At 44.4% G+C, this 18,964-nt stretch overlaps 1 protein-coding gene across 1 annotated transcript in view; it reads left to right on the top strand.

Annotated features, from left to right (window-relative positions):
- Nucleotides 1-528: 528 nt before the first annotated feature.
- Nucleotides 529-18,964, top strand: part of SLC24A3 (solute carrier family 24 (sodium/potassium/calcium exchanger), member 3) — a gene marked incomplete at its 5' end in the record, with an annotated part of 20,503 nt that continues 2,067 nt past the window's right edge. Inside the window, 8 exons of the mRNA XM_009070792.1 lie at nt 529-554; nt 2,174-2,227; nt 3,349-3,482; nt 5,532-5,692; nt 6,271-6,547; nt 7,268-7,434; nt 9,204-9,318; nt 10,174-10,286. Of these exons, the coding sequence (XP_009069040.1) occupies nt 529-554; nt 2,174-2,227; nt 3,349-3,482; nt 5,532-5,692; nt 6,271-6,547; nt 7,268-7,434; nt 9,204-9,318; nt 10,174-10,286 (1,047 nt within the window). The remainder of the gene's footprint in view (nt 555-2,173; nt 2,228-3,348; nt 3,483-5,531; nt 5,693-6,270; nt 6,548-7,267; nt 7,435-9,203; nt 9,319-10,173; nt 10,287-18,964) is intronic.

Here is an 18,964-nt window from a genome sequence, read left to right as displayed (position 1 = left end):
CGGCGCTGGGCCTGCCCCAACGCTCCTTGCCACGGAACTGGTCCTCCCCGCGCCCTGGTGCTGGTCTTACCGGCAGGTTGCCAGAGAGACTGTCACAGTAACTACAGTCAGCACCTGGTGGTGGTCACCCCAAGCTGTTGGAAACAGCACCCTGGACCTGGTTTTCAGCCAGCAAAACGTAGCAGCAGCTGTGGAGTGGGCGGTAGATCTGCTGGCTGATCATCCAGCTGCAGCCCCTTCTCTGGCTCACCACTGTTTTCCCTGTAATCACTGCAATAGCTCGGGTTAACACAAGGATCCTGTGGCGTTCAGGAAGGAGTACTTGCCTGCCTTGACTAGGTGAGAGAAACTAAGGGTTGAGAAGTTCAAAGGCTGGACAGGAGAGCACTGCCAAAACAGACCAGAGCTTAATGCCATTGCCCCAAGCCCTAGGTTGCTCTGCACACTCAGTCCCCTGCCTCAGGTGATGAGCTGTTTTCAACTGTAGCTTTGTGTATAACATGCTATTTTTAAACCTTTTCTCCACAGTTTATTTATGACGAAAGAGTTTCCTGGTAAGTGAATCCATTTTCTTTTCATTTTTTTTTCTGATGATACTACAAAAGCTGACATAAGTAGGGTTCATCAGGAGAATAGGGGAAAGCTAAAAAGTTCTGCAGGGCAGCAGTTTCTTGCTGTGTGAGAAATGTCAGCACAAGATAGGCTAGACTAATTCATGTCCTGGGCCAGAGAGGAAAGCCCAGGAGAGCATCACTCAGACTGTTCCTGATCCAGCAGTGGCAGTCAGTGCCCTCTGCCCACCCTGCAGCAGCCCAGGGATGTCAGTGTGCTCAGCAGGGACTTGGGTGTGCCTGAAGGGGCTACCCAAACAGCCTCAAATAAGTTTGTTCCAGTATTTGGATTTTTAATAATTAAACCCCCAAAAGTTCCTAAGGCAGTATTAATGAGTGAATGACCAGTTTAAAGAAAAAAAATTAATATCGCCATTCACGTGCTTAAGTGTGGTGCAGTAGGTATGGTAAACCAGGAGGACTTCAGATACTTTTAAAAGTGTGCTTTCAAGTTCCTTTGGCCTCGTGGGTTTGTTTCCAGCAATTCCCGGGGCTGGAGGTGACAGTGGAGGTGACAGCGATGGCTTTGTGCCTCCCAGCCGATGTCATTCAGATTACAAGCACCAGGGAGCGTCAAGCCATTTGGATCCGTGTTTCCCCGTGCTCTCGCCGGGGCGGGGGGTTGTGTTTCATTTCAGAGGCAGGTTTCAACACCAGCGTTTGCAATGGCTTGCTTTTCTTTGTTGTTTCTTTTTTGTTTGTTTGTTTTTAACTCAAATTGACTCGAGGACCAATTGATTTAACTGTGCCCTTCAACAAAAACACATCGCAGAAGCTGAGTGTTGAACTGCCAGAAGCAGGCAATGAAATATTAATATAGTTAGTGCACTGTCTCAAAATTCTTAAGGAGGAAGTGGTACATGAGTTCTAGTATATAGCAGTCTGATAATGGATGATTTCCACAAGGACTAGTAGTTTGCTGAAGGGAACTATGCAGAATACAGCATTTTGGTCAATGAGAAAGATTACCTAGAAATAAGTTTATAAATTTATATTCTGTTTTCATACGTATTTCATTAGTGTGATATAGAAACAGCAGAGAAGAAGCCCTAACAGTACCTAATGAACAGTTAAAACTGCTGCCTGCTGCGTTCTCAGTGCTCATGCAGCAGCAGTAGCAAAAAAGCAGCTGCCCCTTGTTCAGGTTGTCTCGACATCATCAGTGCTCTTTAGTATGCTCACAAAGCCCAACGTCCTGCTTTACACACAAGCAGGCAGAGCAGGATTACTGCTCCCCTCCCTCAGTCACAGCCCCCTCCGTTATTGTCCTTACAGAGGTGTCAGTGGTCCTTGGGTGTGTGATTTGTTTACTGAACTCCTGGGTTTTGTCACTTTTCTTAACTGACAGATTCATTTGGCCAAGCAAAACCAGAGCAGAAGTCACAAAAACAAAGGAGGCATCATACTTGGGGATGTGAACCATTCTTTATGCATCCCTTTTTCTAGGGGAGTGTTTAGACAGCCCAGGAGGGTCAAGCCTTTCTGCATGCTTGTGGCTGAATGTGGACAGCTGACTGCCGTGCCCTGCTCTGATGTGTTTTCTGTGTTGCTCTTGTTTTCAGGTGGGAGTCCTTAGTCTTAGTGCTGATGTATGCCATCTACATCATTATCATGAAGTAAGTCAAATGTGCCCTCTGCTTATTTAAATTCTAAAGCTCCCTGCTCCTCTTGCATCACCCAGCTTGCGTGCCAAGGACAAGAGGAAACAGCCTCCAGTTGCTCCAGGGGAGGTTTAGGTTGCCCCTTAGGCAAAATTTCTTCACTGAAAGGGTTGTCAGGCACTGGCACAGGCTGCCCAGGGCAGTGGTGGAATCACCATTCCTAAAGGGGTTTAAAAGATGTGTATATGTGGTGTTTAGGGATGTGGTTTAATGATGGGCTTGGCAGTGCTGGATTAACATTGGACTCAGTGATCCCTTGGAGGTTTTTTTCAACCTAAGCTCTTTTGTGAATCTGTGCTTTGTGGATCGTGTCCTGTGTGAACTGACCAAGGCTAGTGCAGCAAGTCTGTGGCAGAGACCTGGATCATCTGCGCGTCCCACCAAAGCAGCCTCTTCTGACTTCACTTTAGCATCCCTACTCAGAAATAAATAGATGTGAGATTTCAGTCTCCTTTTTATGGGTGCAAAGTTCTGCAGCAGTTCTTGCTTGCTTGGAGATCCATGATAAAACTGCAGTACAGTCAGCAGTAATTTTCTGAGCATCTGACCTGTGTGACTTCTTTCACACAAGTTCATGCTAGCAAAACTGTGTGTTCTGCTGTTTGTTTCCCCTCCTCCTGTCTTGTTTTCAAAAGCCAGTGGAAAGGAAACCCAGATTTAAATGGGAACATTCAACAAAACCTACCAGCTGCCAAGCACACCAGTGGTCTTGTCTCAACAAGTAAGAGTAGAGATTTGTTTTGAAATGATGAATAGAGTAAATATTGTGAGAGCAATTCACAGTGAGAACAGCAAAACACGCAGGCTAGGCTGAAGGAAACATGAGTCGGAATTCATCTCTCTTCTAATAATTAGCAACTTTATCATGAAGGGCAGCTTCACCCTTGCAACAACTGACCTCTGCAGAGAGATTGCATTGTGTACAATTTACTTAGAGCTCTGGCATACTCCTTAAACCCAGAGTTTTCTTCCCTGCCTTAGATGGATTGCACATAATACAAGTTAGGAAAGGACGCTGTCAAGAAATTCACATGAAAGAAGTAAAGCTACATCCTGAGTTTATTCCATTTGTGCAGGTACAACTCAACCATACATCACTGCTTCGAGAGGAAGACAAAAAACTCTGCAAATATGGTTAATGGTTTAGCAAGTAACACGGAAATGGATGACAACAGCAACTGTGATGCCACGGTGGTGTTACTAAAGAAAGGTAACTGTTCCAGTAAGTCACCCTGCTCGCTTGCATCATTCTGAGTATTTACAAGTCTATCCCTGATCATTTGCTGTGGACTGCTGCTGTCTTATAAGCCATGAAATAATAGTGTGCCAGGTGGCCCTTTTGTAACTCCCTTCCCAGATGGCCTTGCCTCCTGTGCCTGGAGGCATGGTGTGCTTATTCCAGCCACCACATCCTCTGCCGCTGGAGACAGCTTAGGCCTCCTCATCTGGACAAGTGCTGGGCTTTAAGGACTCCTTCAAGCCTGACTAGCCCAAGGACTGCTTATTTAGCTCATTATGTCCATTTTAAGTCCTCTTGCAAGTGCTGTTACTCTGCACTGAAGATGCCCCTGTACATACATCTAGTAGCTCCAGTAAAATTTATCTTTGTTCTGAAGGGACATCAACTGAGTGGAGAAAAAAGCCCTGCTTAGACCAGTGTATGCTTTTCCCCTGGTGAAGGGAGGGTAGGGACTCTGGGTCTGGGCAGCATGCTCTTACTGCACGTGCTATCTTGAATGTGACAACTTTTCTATGTAAGTAATCACTTTGGCTGAAATCTGCTCCTGTTTGACTTTAGTCATGAACATGTATAAAAATGATTGTATTTCTTCAGCTTAAAAGAAATTTCCCCACTCCATAGGTCAGCAGCAGTAGTTTGATGTCTATTTAGCCTGAGAAGGAGCTCTGCCTTGTCGAAATCAGTCCTGGTTTCTGACCACGGATGAGATGCCCCTTTTGTTTTGCTTGACTAAAAAAATAAATAACAAAAATAGATCTCTTTTCCTGCAAATGGTGATTGAGAGGCATAGTCTGTATACAGTAAGCAACTAAACATGAAATGTAGTGGGGTTTATTTGCTGACATCAAACCCTTTGGGTCTGCCAGAAGCCAACTGTGGTGTTAGAGGCCTGTGGCAGAGGGAAGGCTGTTATGGGTGTTGTGCACTCTGATTTGGGGAAGCCACTCTTATGGGAAATGTAACAGTTCTCTGTAGCCTGGGCCTCTCCACACCAAAACCGTGCTGGCAAAATACTCTGTACCAGTAAAGCTAGACTGGGAAAACTCAATGAACATAAACTCAAGCCTTAGTCATCCAGCTTTACCCGGTGGCCTCAGGGTTAGTTCTGATTGTGGGATTTGGTTTAAATCTCCCCAGAATGTGTCTTTGCATAACACATCTCAGCTGCTGGTAACTTTTTGTTTTGGACACTTTGTGGTTACTCAGACTGGCTGAGGAAGGAAGACAAAAGGATTGCTTCATCTTCTTGCAGATTGTTCCTGTATTTCCTTGGCAGTGAGCCACTGGAGTCACAAACAGGCGAGTGGTGCTGCTGTGTCCCAGCCAGGGGCATGGGGTCACAAACAGCGCCCATTGCAGTGGGATGCCTGAGGGTTTCAGACACTGCTCTTTCTTTTCTGAGGCTTTGTCTGATCAGAGGACCAAAAAGAATGAAATATGAAAGAAAGATTTCTGTGTTTGGGGCAGTTCCCCAAGTGCCATGAAATAAGCGCCAGCATGGAAAAAGATGGGTTTGGCGCTACTTCCCAGCCATGTGCTGCAAGCCCAGGATGCAGGAACCTGCTTTTCATTTGCATTGGTACCTCGCAGGAGCACAGGGGCAATTTCCTCACTCCTGTGTACCGTTAATGGTGGGTGAGGATAAGATCCTCACAGAAGTGCAGGTTATAACTGGAATTAATGCAGCTTTACTGCATTTCTGCTGTGGTGGGATAGCTGCTGTGGAAGCAGTGGTCTGCCTAACGCAGGCCTGTGATGAACTGTGCAGAGCAGATTTAGTTCTCTAGGAGGAGCATGAGTGGTGATACCATGTTGGTGATTTATTTAAGGACAGAAATATAGAATGTGTAAAAGGCAGAAATTAAGGACAGATGAAGCACATTTTGAATGGCGGTGACTGAAGGAATGGTTTTTACAAAGAAACTTCTGAAACTTGTGGGTTTATTCTCAAGAGCCACATAGGGCAGTGGGAGACACTGCTGGAAGAAGACCTCAATTTCTTTTTGTACTTTGCTGCAGGAAATTTCCATCGTAAAGCCTCAGTAATCATGGTTGATGAGCTGCTATCTGCTTACCCACACCAGCTTTCATTTTCTGAGGCTGGGCTCCGGATCATGATAACCAGCCATTTCCCTCCCAAAACACGTCTCTCCATGGCCAGCCGCATGTTAATCAATGAGGTGTGTCTTTTATCTCCCCTCACCTGCCCCTTTCCTTCTGAATTTGCCTTTTCCTGTAGCAGTGTTTGGGTTCAAATGGAGCTCTAGTGTTTCTTCTGGATTCCTGGTAACACTCTCCAGATTTTACCCTTCTGAAACTGACTTTACTAATTCATTCCTTGCTATCTTTCCCCGTGGAGATTTTAGCAGAGAAAGTTTCAGGTAATCATGTGGTTATGTTACCTGTAGCTCTTCCTCACAGGAGGTGCCCACTGCATTGATCTGACATGAATGTCACTTGCACTTGTTTAATAATATGGTACTCCTCTGAGTCTGCACTTAGTCTGTCCCTGGTCTTGGAGTCCTGGAGTCAATTCCACAGCCCTTCTCTTATAAAAGTTGCATGTGTGAGATTTATCTAGTGGTCTGCAAGCAAGCATCATGTTGCACCCGATCAAAATCCATCCCTTTTGCTTTTAAAGCCAGATTTTAAAAGAACTCTGCACGTCTCTCTCTCTCTCTTTGTTCCTCCCTTTGTCTTAAAAGAATTAAATTAAAAATTTCTACCTTTCAGCATCACTTTGTGCCTGTGTTTACAGAGGCAAAGGCTGATCAACAGCAGGACTTACACCAATGGTGAGTCAGAAGTAGCAATCAAAATACCCATCAAGCATGTGGTTGAGAATGGAACAGGCCCCAGCAACTCTGCTGAGCGGGGAGTGAATGGCACACGACGGGACGAGGATGTGGCTGAGGCTGGGAATGAGACTGAGAATGAGAATGAGGATAATGAGAACAATGAAAATGATGAGGAAGAGGAAGAAGATGATGACGATGATGACCACGAAGGGCCATACACACCTTTTGACCTACCCAGTAAGAAGCTCCTGGTGGTTTGTGCTGTATTTGTTTGGGTATGCCAGAAGCATTCCAGACGCATGCAGAGGTAGAAGTGTCTCTGAGAGCTCCCAACAGCCTGCACTTTACAGTGAAGCTCCTGGTCAGAGGTAAAAGATGAGAGGAACTGGGAAGCAGCAGGAGCCTCGCAAGGTGTAGGCTCCTGGGCTTGAGTGCACTTCTGCTGCAGCTCCTGTGTTGGCGCTGTGCTGCTGTTGCAGTCAGAGGGGAGAGGCAGCAATCTCCAGAGGGTGGTTCCTGCATTGATTCTGGATTTCCCTTGTCAGGAGCTGAGTCCATTGGCTTTTGTAATTTCCATGTGCATTTCTGTGAAGGGCCTGCCTCCATCTTTTATGTACCATCCCATTAGGTGGTTGAAGGTGAATCAGATCTCTTTCTTGAACTTGGATTTTATGTGGCATCTGTAAGAACCTGGCCCAGGAAGGGAACAGGTGTGCTCTGACCCATTACTTAACAAGCTCTTGCGGAGGCACTTTATACTACTGTGCCCCTCTCTGCCCTCCCATCTGCCATCACACTGTGATCTGAATGAGGCATGGCTTGTCATTATCTGTTTGGATAGCAGTAAGGCTGAGGTGTCCCTGGCTTCTGGCTTGTACATAGTCACAAAATAATAACTTTCTGGAATTTAGCAGACTAGAACTGTGATTGTTTCCCTTTTTTGTTGTTGTTTTACAGCTGGCAAGATAGAAATCTTGAAGTGGGTCTTCACATGGCCCTTGAGTTTTGTCCTGTACTTCACAGTGCCCAACTGTAACAAACCCCACTTGGAAAAATGGTTCATGGTTACCTTTGCTTCTTCTACGCTCTGGATTGCAGCTTTTTCCTACATGATGGTGTGGATGGTATGTACCAACTAAACCAGAAACACTGTCTGGGGGAAGCAACAGAAGTGGGGTTTGTCAGCCTAGAGAAATGTATAGGAAGTTCTACACACCCAAATTTTCAGATGAGAAACCTTAAGTCGGCTTCCAATTCTACTGGATCTGTCCACACTCAGAGAAGAAGATTAGAGGCCAGTAGTGATAGCCTTTGAACGTGATTCCAGGCTGGCATTCTGTCCAGATTCTTTAACATGGGGAAAAAAAATTACACCTGAACCAGTGGAACATCTCCTGGTCTTACAGAGCAGTGTGAGGGGTGCCAAGTTACAATCTGGCCACAATAACTTTTCCTTTTCTTGGAGCAAGCAAACTTGAGAGACAGAGTTGTGAATGATAACACTTTGAACTCAGCATGAACAAAAGCATGACATTCAGTCAAATTCTTGCACAACTGCTCTGGTCAACAGGAACTTAGTTCTACCTCATTAGCCCAAAGGTAGCAGGGGATAAATAAAAGTGAACATGAGGAAATCCAAGCATGGCTGGCCTGTTCGTAAGGAAATTCTGTGCACTGGCCAGGTCTATCAGTCTGTTAGCTTGCTGCAGGCCTCACTGTGATCTGCACAGGTGAAATGTATATGTTGTCCTCATTAGGATTACAGGAATACTGCAGCACAGATTGTGTTTCTTTTGGGGGGATTTGTACTCTTAAGCAGAATCAGACAGTGATGGGGTGTTGGTGTCAGGAGAGGGTCTAACAAGGGAGGGTCTAAGCCTGGTTTTGGGTTGCTGTACTTGAGATGGAACACACAATTCCTGGTCTGCCCCTGCTTAGGACCCAAAGAGCAGGGAGGTACCTTGCTGAAGCACTGGCTGCTGGTTTCCTGCTGGGAAGGGGGAGGCAGTGGAAAAAACCTTCACTGTCTTTACAATTCATCCTCCTATTAAATGCAAATTTGCAAACTAATCAAAGCAGCTTCAGAGGAGGAGGTTTTTATTTTGTTTTGCTTTCAATAACCCCTGTTACCCTGAACAGGAAATGGAAGTTACTTATTTTCTTCTGCTTTTACCCTGTGAAGATGAGGTATTTGTCAAAAAAACCCACTATCACAGCTTTCCATAGCTGAAATACCACAGCCTACAGAGGCACTGTGCTGCTTCTGACATATGGTTCATGTTGATTGGAGTCTGCTGCAGGGAGTTGAGAAGAGCAATTAAATGTGGCTAATAGGAAGTGGATGTCATTAAACAAAGGCACCCAAAATTTAAAAATATCAGTCAATTCGAAGAATGCTAATTTATCACAGACTGCATAACAAAGGAAAGAGGAAATTAAAGGTATCTTCTCTCTGCTAATAGGAATTGTTTGCAGTCACTGGGGATATGTCCCTGTATATAGCATTTTCATAGTATAATGAGCCACAGGGTAGTTTTAGTGTCTCCTTAGCCTATATTAGTATATAATAATGTCTACAAACTTCATCCAACATCAGGAGACAATTACACACGGTAGTGGGCTGCACTATAGTCTATTTTCCAGGTTAGTATCAGGAAACTTGTGGATGACAGATATGAAGCAGCAAACCAAAGAGAGGGTACACAGCAGGTGAGTGCTATCCTCTGCCAGTTGATAAATATACCAAAAAAGCCTGTCACTGCTTCTCTTTAAAGAAAGTGTAAGTTTGCACTGAGAGATACACTCTGTCTCACAGCATCTGGTAGAATTTGGCCAAGCTGGTGTTGGATTTTAATTCCTGTAAACAGCTTGACAGTTTATTTCCTTTCCTTAGGTGACAATCATTGGCTACACACTGGGAATTCCAGATGTGATCATGGGCATCACTTTCTTGGCAGCTGGAACCAGTGTGCCAGACTGCATGGCAAGCCTTATCGTAGCAAGGCAAGGTAAGTTCATCATAGAGATGTCATACTGCTATGGAAGTGTTTCCTTACGTTTTCTTTCTCTTTAGGGAACACAGATTCTGAATGTGAAAATATACGAAGCCCTTTTTCTGAGCCTGACATTTAAAATAAGAACAAGGAAGAAAAAAATTGTGTTGCTATTGCAAAGCAGCTAACAGGTTCTTAATGGCAGTGTGGGACAAGTTCTGGCATTATTGTCAATTTCAAATCTTCCCCAATAGTCAACATATTTTTCTTAATTTAAATCTTGGTGGTATAGGATTGTGTAGAACATGGCAAACGGTCTCTAAGGTCACTTTCCAGCTTTTTTTCACAGTCATAAGGACTGGAAGGTACTAGTAGTTTTAAGGAAAACAATTCCCCTACACTTGTGACCCCAGCAATGGGTGTGTTAAGAGGAAAAGAAAGTAGTCAGTGCTGCTTTGGGGAGCAAAACCAGTGGCTTCTCATTGAAACAAGCAGCTGCTGAACAGACTGCTCAAAGTCCTCTTCTACTCAGTCCAGTGTAGAAACTTGTGTGTCATGGTCACAGTAAAATATCAAAAGCCCCACTGAACGTGGCACCAGCATGCCGGCAGGTTGCAGGCAGCACAGAGGGTCCCTGCAGCAGTGGAGGATTAGATGAGGGAAATTCTCAGCTGGTCCTGGAAGTTGAATTCAGCCCCTTCAAGCCTGCTGTCCTTGTATAATGGGGAGGGCAAAGGGAATGGATGGAGCAAGGGGCATCTCCTTTAACTCGTGGCCTTAATCTGTGGAAATTGTCTGGATTAGCTCACATTTAAAGTTGCAAGACTTGTCTGAGACATGTCTGACTGTATGTGGTTTCCATTCCTGCAGGTATGGGGGATATGGCTGTGTCCAACTCCATTGGAAGCAATGTTTTTGATATTTTAATTGGCCTAGGCCTTCCGTGGGCTTTGCAGACCCTAGCAGTGAATTATGGATCATATGTAAGTCCCACATTTGTTCACTTTATTCTCATTTATTTATTTATGTTTGCTAAAACAGATCTATTGACGGGGAGGTAATGAAGTCCAAAATTCTATGGATTGGATTTGAAGAAACAAATAGTTTTGCTCTGTTACTATTTGGGAGAAGTAGTAATTAACATTCCCCATCCTTTGGAGGACAAGTACTTCCATTTCCTTCTTAAAGGCAGAAGTCTGTGCTGAAATAAGCTAACTCACTAGTGCACTGTATTTTCACACTCTTGAATATATTCCAAATAAGAAGAATGACCCTGTTTTTAATAAGCTAGAGGGGATAAACACGTCAGTGAAATGTAAAGGATAGATGAGAGCAGTAGGGCTTTTGATAAGAAAAATTCTGGTGTTACTAAACTGCTAACACACTGGAAGGTGAAGGAACCTTAGATAACTGGATGTTTCAGAGCATGACCATCAGTAGGCAACACTGCGGAGCCTTCCTGTTTAAGAAAAAACTACCCAACACCAGTGAACTCATCCTTTACTTCCAGAATTATAAAAGAGCCACCCTCTTGCCCCCAGAGTTGTTGCAATGTCCCTTCTGAGAAGGATGAGCAGGAGATGCAGCAAAGTCCTAGAAGGAAGTTGCTGTTAGCTCGACACCATTCAGACAGCAGTGTAGAACAGAGGAAAGACTGCTGATTACAGTCACTGAGTGAATACAAAATTAAAAGACAAGAGAATCACAGAATTGCTGAGGGTGGCAGGTACCTCTGGAGATTGATTCTTAGGACCATGTTTAGCTGGGACTTGAGCACTGCCAAGGATGGAGTCTGCACAGCCACTCTCAGCAGCCTGCTTCACTGTTTGACCAGTCTCACAGTGAAAAATCATATTTAAATGGAATTTCTGTATTTAAGGTAGTGCATGTTGCCCCTTGTCCTTTCAACAGATACCACTCAGAAGAGTCTGGCAGCACCTTCTCTGTCTTCTTCCATTAGATATTTGTGCATCAGTCAGATCTCCCTGAACTTTCCCTTCTCCAGGCTGAACAGTCCCATCTCTTTCAGTCTCTCTTTGTAGATCAGGTGCTGCAGTCCCTTAAATGATCCTAGCTGGCCTTCACTGGACTTGCTCCAGGAAGTTTGTATCTTCATTGTATTGAGCAGTCCAGAACTGGACCAGGCACTCCAGATGGGTCTCACCAGTGCTGAGCAGAGTAGGATTATCTTCCTCTGCCTGCTGGCAGCGCTTCTTCTGATGTAGCCCAGGATGCTGTTGGTGCTCCATGCCACAGGGGTGCATTGTGGACTTCAGCTTGGTGTCCACCAGGATCAACAGGTCTTTCTCAGCCAAGCTGCTTTCTAGCTGGTCAGCCCAGTATATGCTGGTATGTGGGGTTATTCCTTCCTAGGTTATTCCTACCTTCCTTCCTATTCTTTCCTAATATGTAGCTATTACTTCCTAGACCTAAGCAGGGCTTTTCGTTTCCCTTAGTTGATGTTAATGAGTTTGCTGCCTGCACACTTCTCCAGCCTGTCCAGGTCCCTCTGGATGACAGCACAGCCCTCAGGAGCATCAGCCACCCTTTCCAGTTTTGTATGAGCTATGAACTGGCTGAGAGTGCCCTCTGACCCATAATCCAGCTCACTAATAAAGACACTAAACAGTATTGTCCCCTGGGGTAAGGCCCTAGTGACTGACCTCCAGCAGGGCTTGGAGCACAGTGCTTCAGCTGGTTATCAGTCCACTCCACTATCTGCTTATCTAGGCTGTCTTTCCTCTGTCCCAGAGGATGTTTGAGAGGCAGTGTCAAAAGCCTTGCTGAAGTCAGCATAAACAATGTTTGTTGCTCTCCCCTCACCCAGCATGTCCTCCTCATTGTACAAGGCTATTAGGCTGGGTAAATCCAATTTCCCCTCCATAAATCTATACATCTACTCAGAATCACCTTCTAGTTCTTCATATATTTAAAAGTGGTTCCCAGGAGTATGTGCTCCATCACCTTCCCAGGGATCAAGGTCAGGCTGACCAGCCTTTAGTTCTCATATCTTCCCTCTTCTTGAATATAGGAGTGCCAAAAGGAAGCAATGCTGTAGGAATTTCATCCCTTTCTTTAATGAGCAGCTTATCTTTAGGTCATCTATATTTTTGCTTAAAAGGATGAAAACAAGTGGCTGAACAGAAGCAGCCAGCTTCCATGGAAGCATAACAATATCACTACTGTTTTGGTCACCCAAAATGTCCATTGTACAGTGTGATCACGTGACTGGAAAAGGCAGTCTTGGAAACAGCCCCACAGTTAGTGAAGAGTTTCCTCAGTTTTCACTTGCAGTTCCTGGATTTCTCTTCAAATCCTTGGGTAATTGGACTTCAAAACAAAACAAGCTCCCTCTTCCACCCTCCGTTGTTAGTAATTAATTATTGAAGTATTACTAAATTGCCAGCAAAGGCTGGCATTAGCTGGGTCAGGTGTAGCCTGGTGAGAGTGTTAAGAGCTGCAAGATGCTGGTTGTTACTCAGGGGATACTGCCAATGTGCTTGGCACCCAGGTCAGCAGGGGCAGCACACATGGAGCTCCAGGTCCCTGAGGTCTGTCAGGCTGAGCCTTGGGCTGCTGGCGGGAGCAGGGCCTGCTAACTGGGGTGGGGTTCATGGGCTCAGGCCAGTCTGGTTGTCTGCTAAATGTCACTGTGGGTCAGAAGCACTAGGTAGTTTCTGAGCTAATAGTCAGGATTTAGTACTGCTCCTTTGATATTTGGCAGGACCCAAATGTGTCTTTGTAGTATCTCCTCCAAAAGAGGAACTACTCAAAGCAGTCATGATGCCCCTGCCTTGCATACCGAGGGAAGGAGAAGGCAAAAAGAACTTGCTTGATCACAATTGCTTTTGTGTAGTGATCCCAAACCATGATTGTCTCCCCAGAATGTTAAATGTAAGTAGATTGTGGCAAAAGTAAGCTTCTGCTGAAAGTAGAGAGTAAACGCATTTCAATAAACAAGCTGTAATAACTTTTGTGAATGCCAAACCCAGTAGACTGTGATTTGAAATTTAAGCTTTAATGCAGAAGAGCTTCCTAGAAGCCCCCTCCAGCCTTATTTTCTGTGATTCTGAACACTGAGAGCTTTCTCCAGAGTGTGATATTTCTCTAATATCATACTCTGTAAAATCCTTATGTATGTCTTGTTCTGGGCTGCCTAACTTAGAATCCCCTGTGGACAAATTTTGCTCCCTGTTGACGCTAGTGTGAAGAGTTCTGGGGTGTTTCCATGCAGAAATGGAAAATAGGGTCTGCTCCCTTTTTATTCCCCATGGTCTGCCTGAGTGCTGCAGTGTTCACATGTGTGCAGCAACCTGGTGTCCTGTGATTACGTGCATCCTGAACTTTCTCAGCCACTCAGTGAAGTGGCTTCATGTGGAATCAGGACTTCCTGTTTAAATAAGCTCACTCTATGAGATAGTGCCTGAAAGGGGAAAAGACTGCTTGTTATCTAATAGATGAGTCAGAAAAAGAGCAAGAGGGAGGCCTGTCAGAGAGACTGATGGGCTTGCTGGAGTCACACAGTAGGTGAGTGGCAGAACTGGAAATAAACTGTGAATCTTTAGAGTCACGTCCTGGTGCTGGGTTGCTAAATTGCAATCATTGTCATTAAGTGCCTCTTGCACTGCTGACTGCCCCTTCCCCAGGCCCATTGTCCATGGATGTTTTGGCTTAATATTTACTTTATCCTTCCTTCCTTATTACAATAAAGGAATAGAAAATCATCTTTTGCTTCATAGGCTGCATCTTGGAAGCATCTGTCACCTGCTTCACAGAAGGAGGTTTTTCTTCTTTTATTTTCCTGCTCTGAATGAAACATTTTCCTGTAGGATGTGGGTGCACTGCACATGGAGACTGCAGGCAGTCACAGCCCCTGCATGAACAGTGGGTTGCACCCACGTGACGTGTTGTAGGAGTCTGAACCACCAGGCAGCAGTTGGCTGAGAGTTCTTTGACAGAGTTCACTTTCTCCTCTCCTCCAGCCGCAAATCCTGTACATGTTGCTGACTCTGTAATCTGGTAAGCATCCTTCCCCAGTTGCCCTGGCATATCCAGAGTGGAAGGATGTTTGCTTTGTATCTTCCATTGAATTGCTTCCCTCTGGAATATTTTTTTTTGGATGTGAAGCTGTAAACCAGACATCAGCCAGGAGTATTTTAGAGAACAGGAATTTTAGCCTAAGGATAAACGCCAGGTTCATTTGTTCACATCAGCATTTGGGAATATAATCACGTCTCTCCAGCACTCCTCTGCCTGATAACTTGAGCCAGTTTCAACAAAGTTTGACAGTAAATTAAAAGTCTTAGAGACATGACATTCCTTGCATGCAAACAGGCGAATAAAAAGAGCAGGAGTAATCCAGTGCAAGCCCTGTTTAGGTATCAGAGAATCCAGAGGGAAGTGAATGCTCAAAAAAAAGACATGGAGACAGGAAGGGTCACTACTTCACTCCTCACTGACCAGTTGCTTTTCACTGGTTTAATTTTGAGGCACCAGGATGAGTGTTACAACATCAGGACAAAGTTGGCCTTAATCTCCTCACAGCCAACATCAGGGTATGTTCCCTGCCCCACTCTGGCCTGGGTGTCTGCATACAAACCATCTGAAATCTGAGGGAAGATTGGATTGGAAGGTGGATCTGTCACTCATCGGGGCAAACATTAAGGTTCAGGGTAGCAACAGGGTGGTGACCGTGGAGTTCCCTGCTTCCCACTGCATCACCCTTCTCTTCTATAGGTGCTACTGCTCCTCTTGTTTTGGGCTGCCAGACTCTTTCCAGCTGCCACAGTAGCATCTGCAGTGTGATGTGCTGGCATTGCTGCAGCAGCAGTATGCAACTTGGCAGGTATTAATGGATAAATTTATTGTCAGATCCCAAAAACCTATGGATTGGCATAGCAGCAGGTACCTGCTGAAGCCACTATCTAATCCGTCCAGCTTCATGGACTAGTTTGCATATATTAAGTGTATTTACTTCCTGGCAGGGAGATTGGGATGATTATAGTGTAGTAGAGCAAAAGTATCTGGTCCCTGACAAAGCTCCTAGCATTACAAGAATTCTCGTCAGCCATAGCCCCTGCATCTCCTGTGTGATACCCTGCATGTCTATCTGCAGTGCTCCAGCTGTGTACCCTCTGTGAAGTTGATTTTGTGATACAGAGCAAACCAAAGATGCTCTCTTAGGGGGCTAAGAAGAGATTTAAGCAGGAAATTCCATTGAAACACGCAGGAATTCAGCATGTGGCTGAAGTTCCAGCTTGTATAGACCGCTGTCTCATGGCAAGACCTGGGGAATGTAGGATTTAGATTGAATTTCCACTGCCAGGCAGAAACACTGCAAGAAGAGGATCCCTGGACATGCAGAGGACCTGCAGCTTTTTCAGCCGAGGGACTGGAAACATACCAGAGTCCTTCTAAAATTCCTCTGACATATTTGGACTCTGAAGCAAAACCAGTCTGGGTTTTGGCAATAGCCCCTGGTTTTCCCCTTCAGCAACTGCCAGAAAAGTACTGAAGAATAGAATCACTTTTATTTTATTTCCATTGTTTTTCCTCTGCTGTTTAGCTTCATCCTCAGTTACCTATTGCCTGCAGCAGCAGTGTGGGAATGGCTGGAGCTGGTGGCAGCATCTTTGCACTTGCTGCGCAAGCAGCAGGGAGATCACCTCTGTTCAAACTCTGACAGAGGAGATTGTGAATGTCTGTCTGTGATCAGTCAAAACAGCATTCTTCTGGTCTGCTTTAGCCACTAGATACAAGCCAGACCTCAAAGGAGAGTTTGGGAATGTTGATTTTTCCTCCTTGCGGTATGAGGGAATGCTTCATCTGCAGGCAATTTTCTCCTGGGGAAGAGGCATTTCCTATTCTTAAATGAACAGAGAACTATGCTTTTCCTTCTATAATTAAGAAGGCTCCAGCTGAGGCTCTTTTTCTGGTCTTTGCCAAAACATGAAATTATCTCTTCTCTTACTGTGAGTTTTGAATATTTTGCTGGCCTTGTTTTCCTTGAACTTCCACATTGTTGCATACCCCGAAAAAATGTATGCCATTGCCTCTTGCAGGAAATGCCACTTGCCTCATTAGAGGGCTGCTTGACTGATTTCTGCCCTAATTTGACAGATGAAGGACACATTTTTCTTAAGCTTTTTACCAGCTTTCAGCATCTTCTGAGCTCCTGCGCTTACAGTTAGAAGTCACAATAAGAGATGAAGTAGGCTGTAGTGATCATCAGAGAAGTGGAATAGTTTGTCAGTTCAATCTGTATATCCAAGAGCTGTAGACTGGTAGGACATTTGTGAAACAGCAGCAGGTGGTCCACAGTCAAATGCAGGAAAAGAAAGGATCCTTGAGGCAAATGGAGAACAAAAGAGCCTGGATTGAGACCTGTTAACCTGGAGTGAAACTCAAGTGTTTTAATGCGGTATCCCTGTAAGGGGAAATTGGTGCTCACACTGCTGAAGGGGTTGCCATGTTTGCTTTGCCCATATAGGAGCAGCATGACATATGTTGCTGTAACATTTGTAAAGCTGTCATTAATAATTAGCATACACTTATTACTTTTGAATAATCCATAATAGCAACTTTTATTCCCCTGAATGACCTCCAAGGAAGAGCCCTGCAGATTGTCCAAAGAAAGCAACCCCAGACAACTCTCTTTGGAAGCACTGTCCTCAGCATATTAGACATAGGGGCCTTTGGAATGGTCATCTTTTCAAATGTCTGATGGTTTTATGAAGGCTAAAGATGTAACTGAGAGGCAGCATCTGCACTTTAGGTTGAATTCAGACGTTTTCCGTGCCAAAATAATTCCATCTGCATCATTTGCTTCCTTTTCCTGTAGATCCCTTTCCAATTGATATATTTTATACTGACAGTTTTTACAGTTACTGGCACTGGTCAAACAAAATTCCTGACCAAAATCCAGACAGGAATTTATTGTAAAACCATATATGTCGTTCCTAGCCACAGCTGCTGCTCATTTGGAGTAGCAGGGAGGGTGGCTTTAAATTTGTGTTTTAGTTACACAGAGTTAGTTTAGGGTATTTTTGCACTTTAGAAAAACTAAAATGGAAATCCAGGTCAGCTGTCATATATGGACCATTATGATTATTGGAAGCAGGAGAGGGAGGGGTGGATGTGTAGGAGTGACTGAAGTGTAGTTTGTCTCTCCAGTTTACATTAGCAATGGGATCATGACATTTTTCTCCTTCATTTCCTTGGACAGTCAGTCTAGTGACACTATTGTATTTTACATGTAATGGCCAGAGGAATATAATGGTCCTGCTGTACATTCATACTCTTTAGGACATCATATGTCCTGAAGAAATCCTGGAATACCTTTAAGAACAAATAATGACCATGGCTATAGCCTTTTTTATGATGTCAAAAATCAATAAGAAAGGAAAATGCAGCCAGTGTTTTAATATATGTGAAGGGAACAGCTAATCTCAGGCAGCAGCAGAACTCTGCAAATTGGTGGGATACTTTTGAGTACAAATGGTCTAACAACTCCAGTGTGTGGCAGCTGTGCAAGAGCTAGTCATGCTTGTGATGGGTTAGGAGAAGTACAGCAATGTGTTGTGCTAAATCTTGAGCATGTCCAGGAGAAGAGAGAACTCATTCTGGAACTGTCTTTTTGCAGCATGCATGGTCTTGTCTCCAGCATGGATTTGCATAGAGAATCCTGAGTGTATGGAGTTCAATGCAGGCTCAGGGTTGCAAAGTGTCTGAACTGACCATCCTTTCCTTGACTTTATAAGTCAGTCTCTCCCCTCAGTGGTCCTTGGGAATGAAGCTAATCATTACTCTGGATTTGAGGGCAATATTGAGGTGACAGGTTTTTTCTGACTCTGATGCAAAATGATAAAATTGCCTCAGCACTTTTGCATTCTTAAAATTGTAGTGGTGCTTGTTGTCATATTAGCAATACCCACTTCTCTTGCAAACAGGCTTGTCTATATAGTCTAACTGGAAGGATGGGAGCACTGAGAAGTGACCAGTGATGCCCTATGTGCCATTATTTTCTGTGTTGACAATTGAGAAAATAGTACTGTAGCAAAGAAGTTTAGTTTGAATTGTTTAGTGGACTAGAAAGAGTTTAAAACCCAGCTGTTGGAAAAAAATATGTTGTTGGAGGTGGATGAACTCTCTTTCTGGGAACTATTCTCTTGTCAGCAGATCATTTGCAGGAATGGACTAATGCTTTTGCTTTTCCTTGTATACAAATGTACAACAAGCTGAGCAACTTAAAAATGGGTACCAGTCAGTTGAAGGAAGATCACTGCATTTAGTTTTGCTGTTTGACCTCAGCAGCAGATTGGTGGGACTGAAAATATACCCATGCTGAACAAAATCCAAAGTCTACAAGACAAGCAATAGTGATGCCCTTTTCTAAGGACGTATGCTTAGTTTCTTGCTAAGATTGATGACAAGAAACTTGGAGTTAGTTACTACCTGAAAGAGTCATCAGTTTTGGTTGCTTCAGTTGAAACTCCACATAGGGTTTCATTGCACAGAAGGTTCACAATGGGCTGTGTTACCTTACAGTGGTCTTAAGATAATAATTGATATTAGGTGCCCTAAAGATTTACAATTCAGCCACCCATGGCACCCACTCTGCAGCTTCCCACTGCCCTGTTGCTTCCCTGGAGAAGCTGACCTT

The sequence above is a fragment of the Acanthisitta chloris genome, unplaced genomic scaffold, assembly GCF_000695815.1.
Source record: "Acanthisitta chloris isolate BGI_N310 unplaced genomic scaffold, ASM69581v1 scaffold44702, whole genome shotgun sequence".
NCBI lineage: Eukaryota > Metazoa > Chordata > Aves > Passeriformes > Acanthisittidae > Acanthisitta > Acanthisitta chloris.
This window is presented reverse-complemented; position numbering and strand designations above follow the sequence as displayed.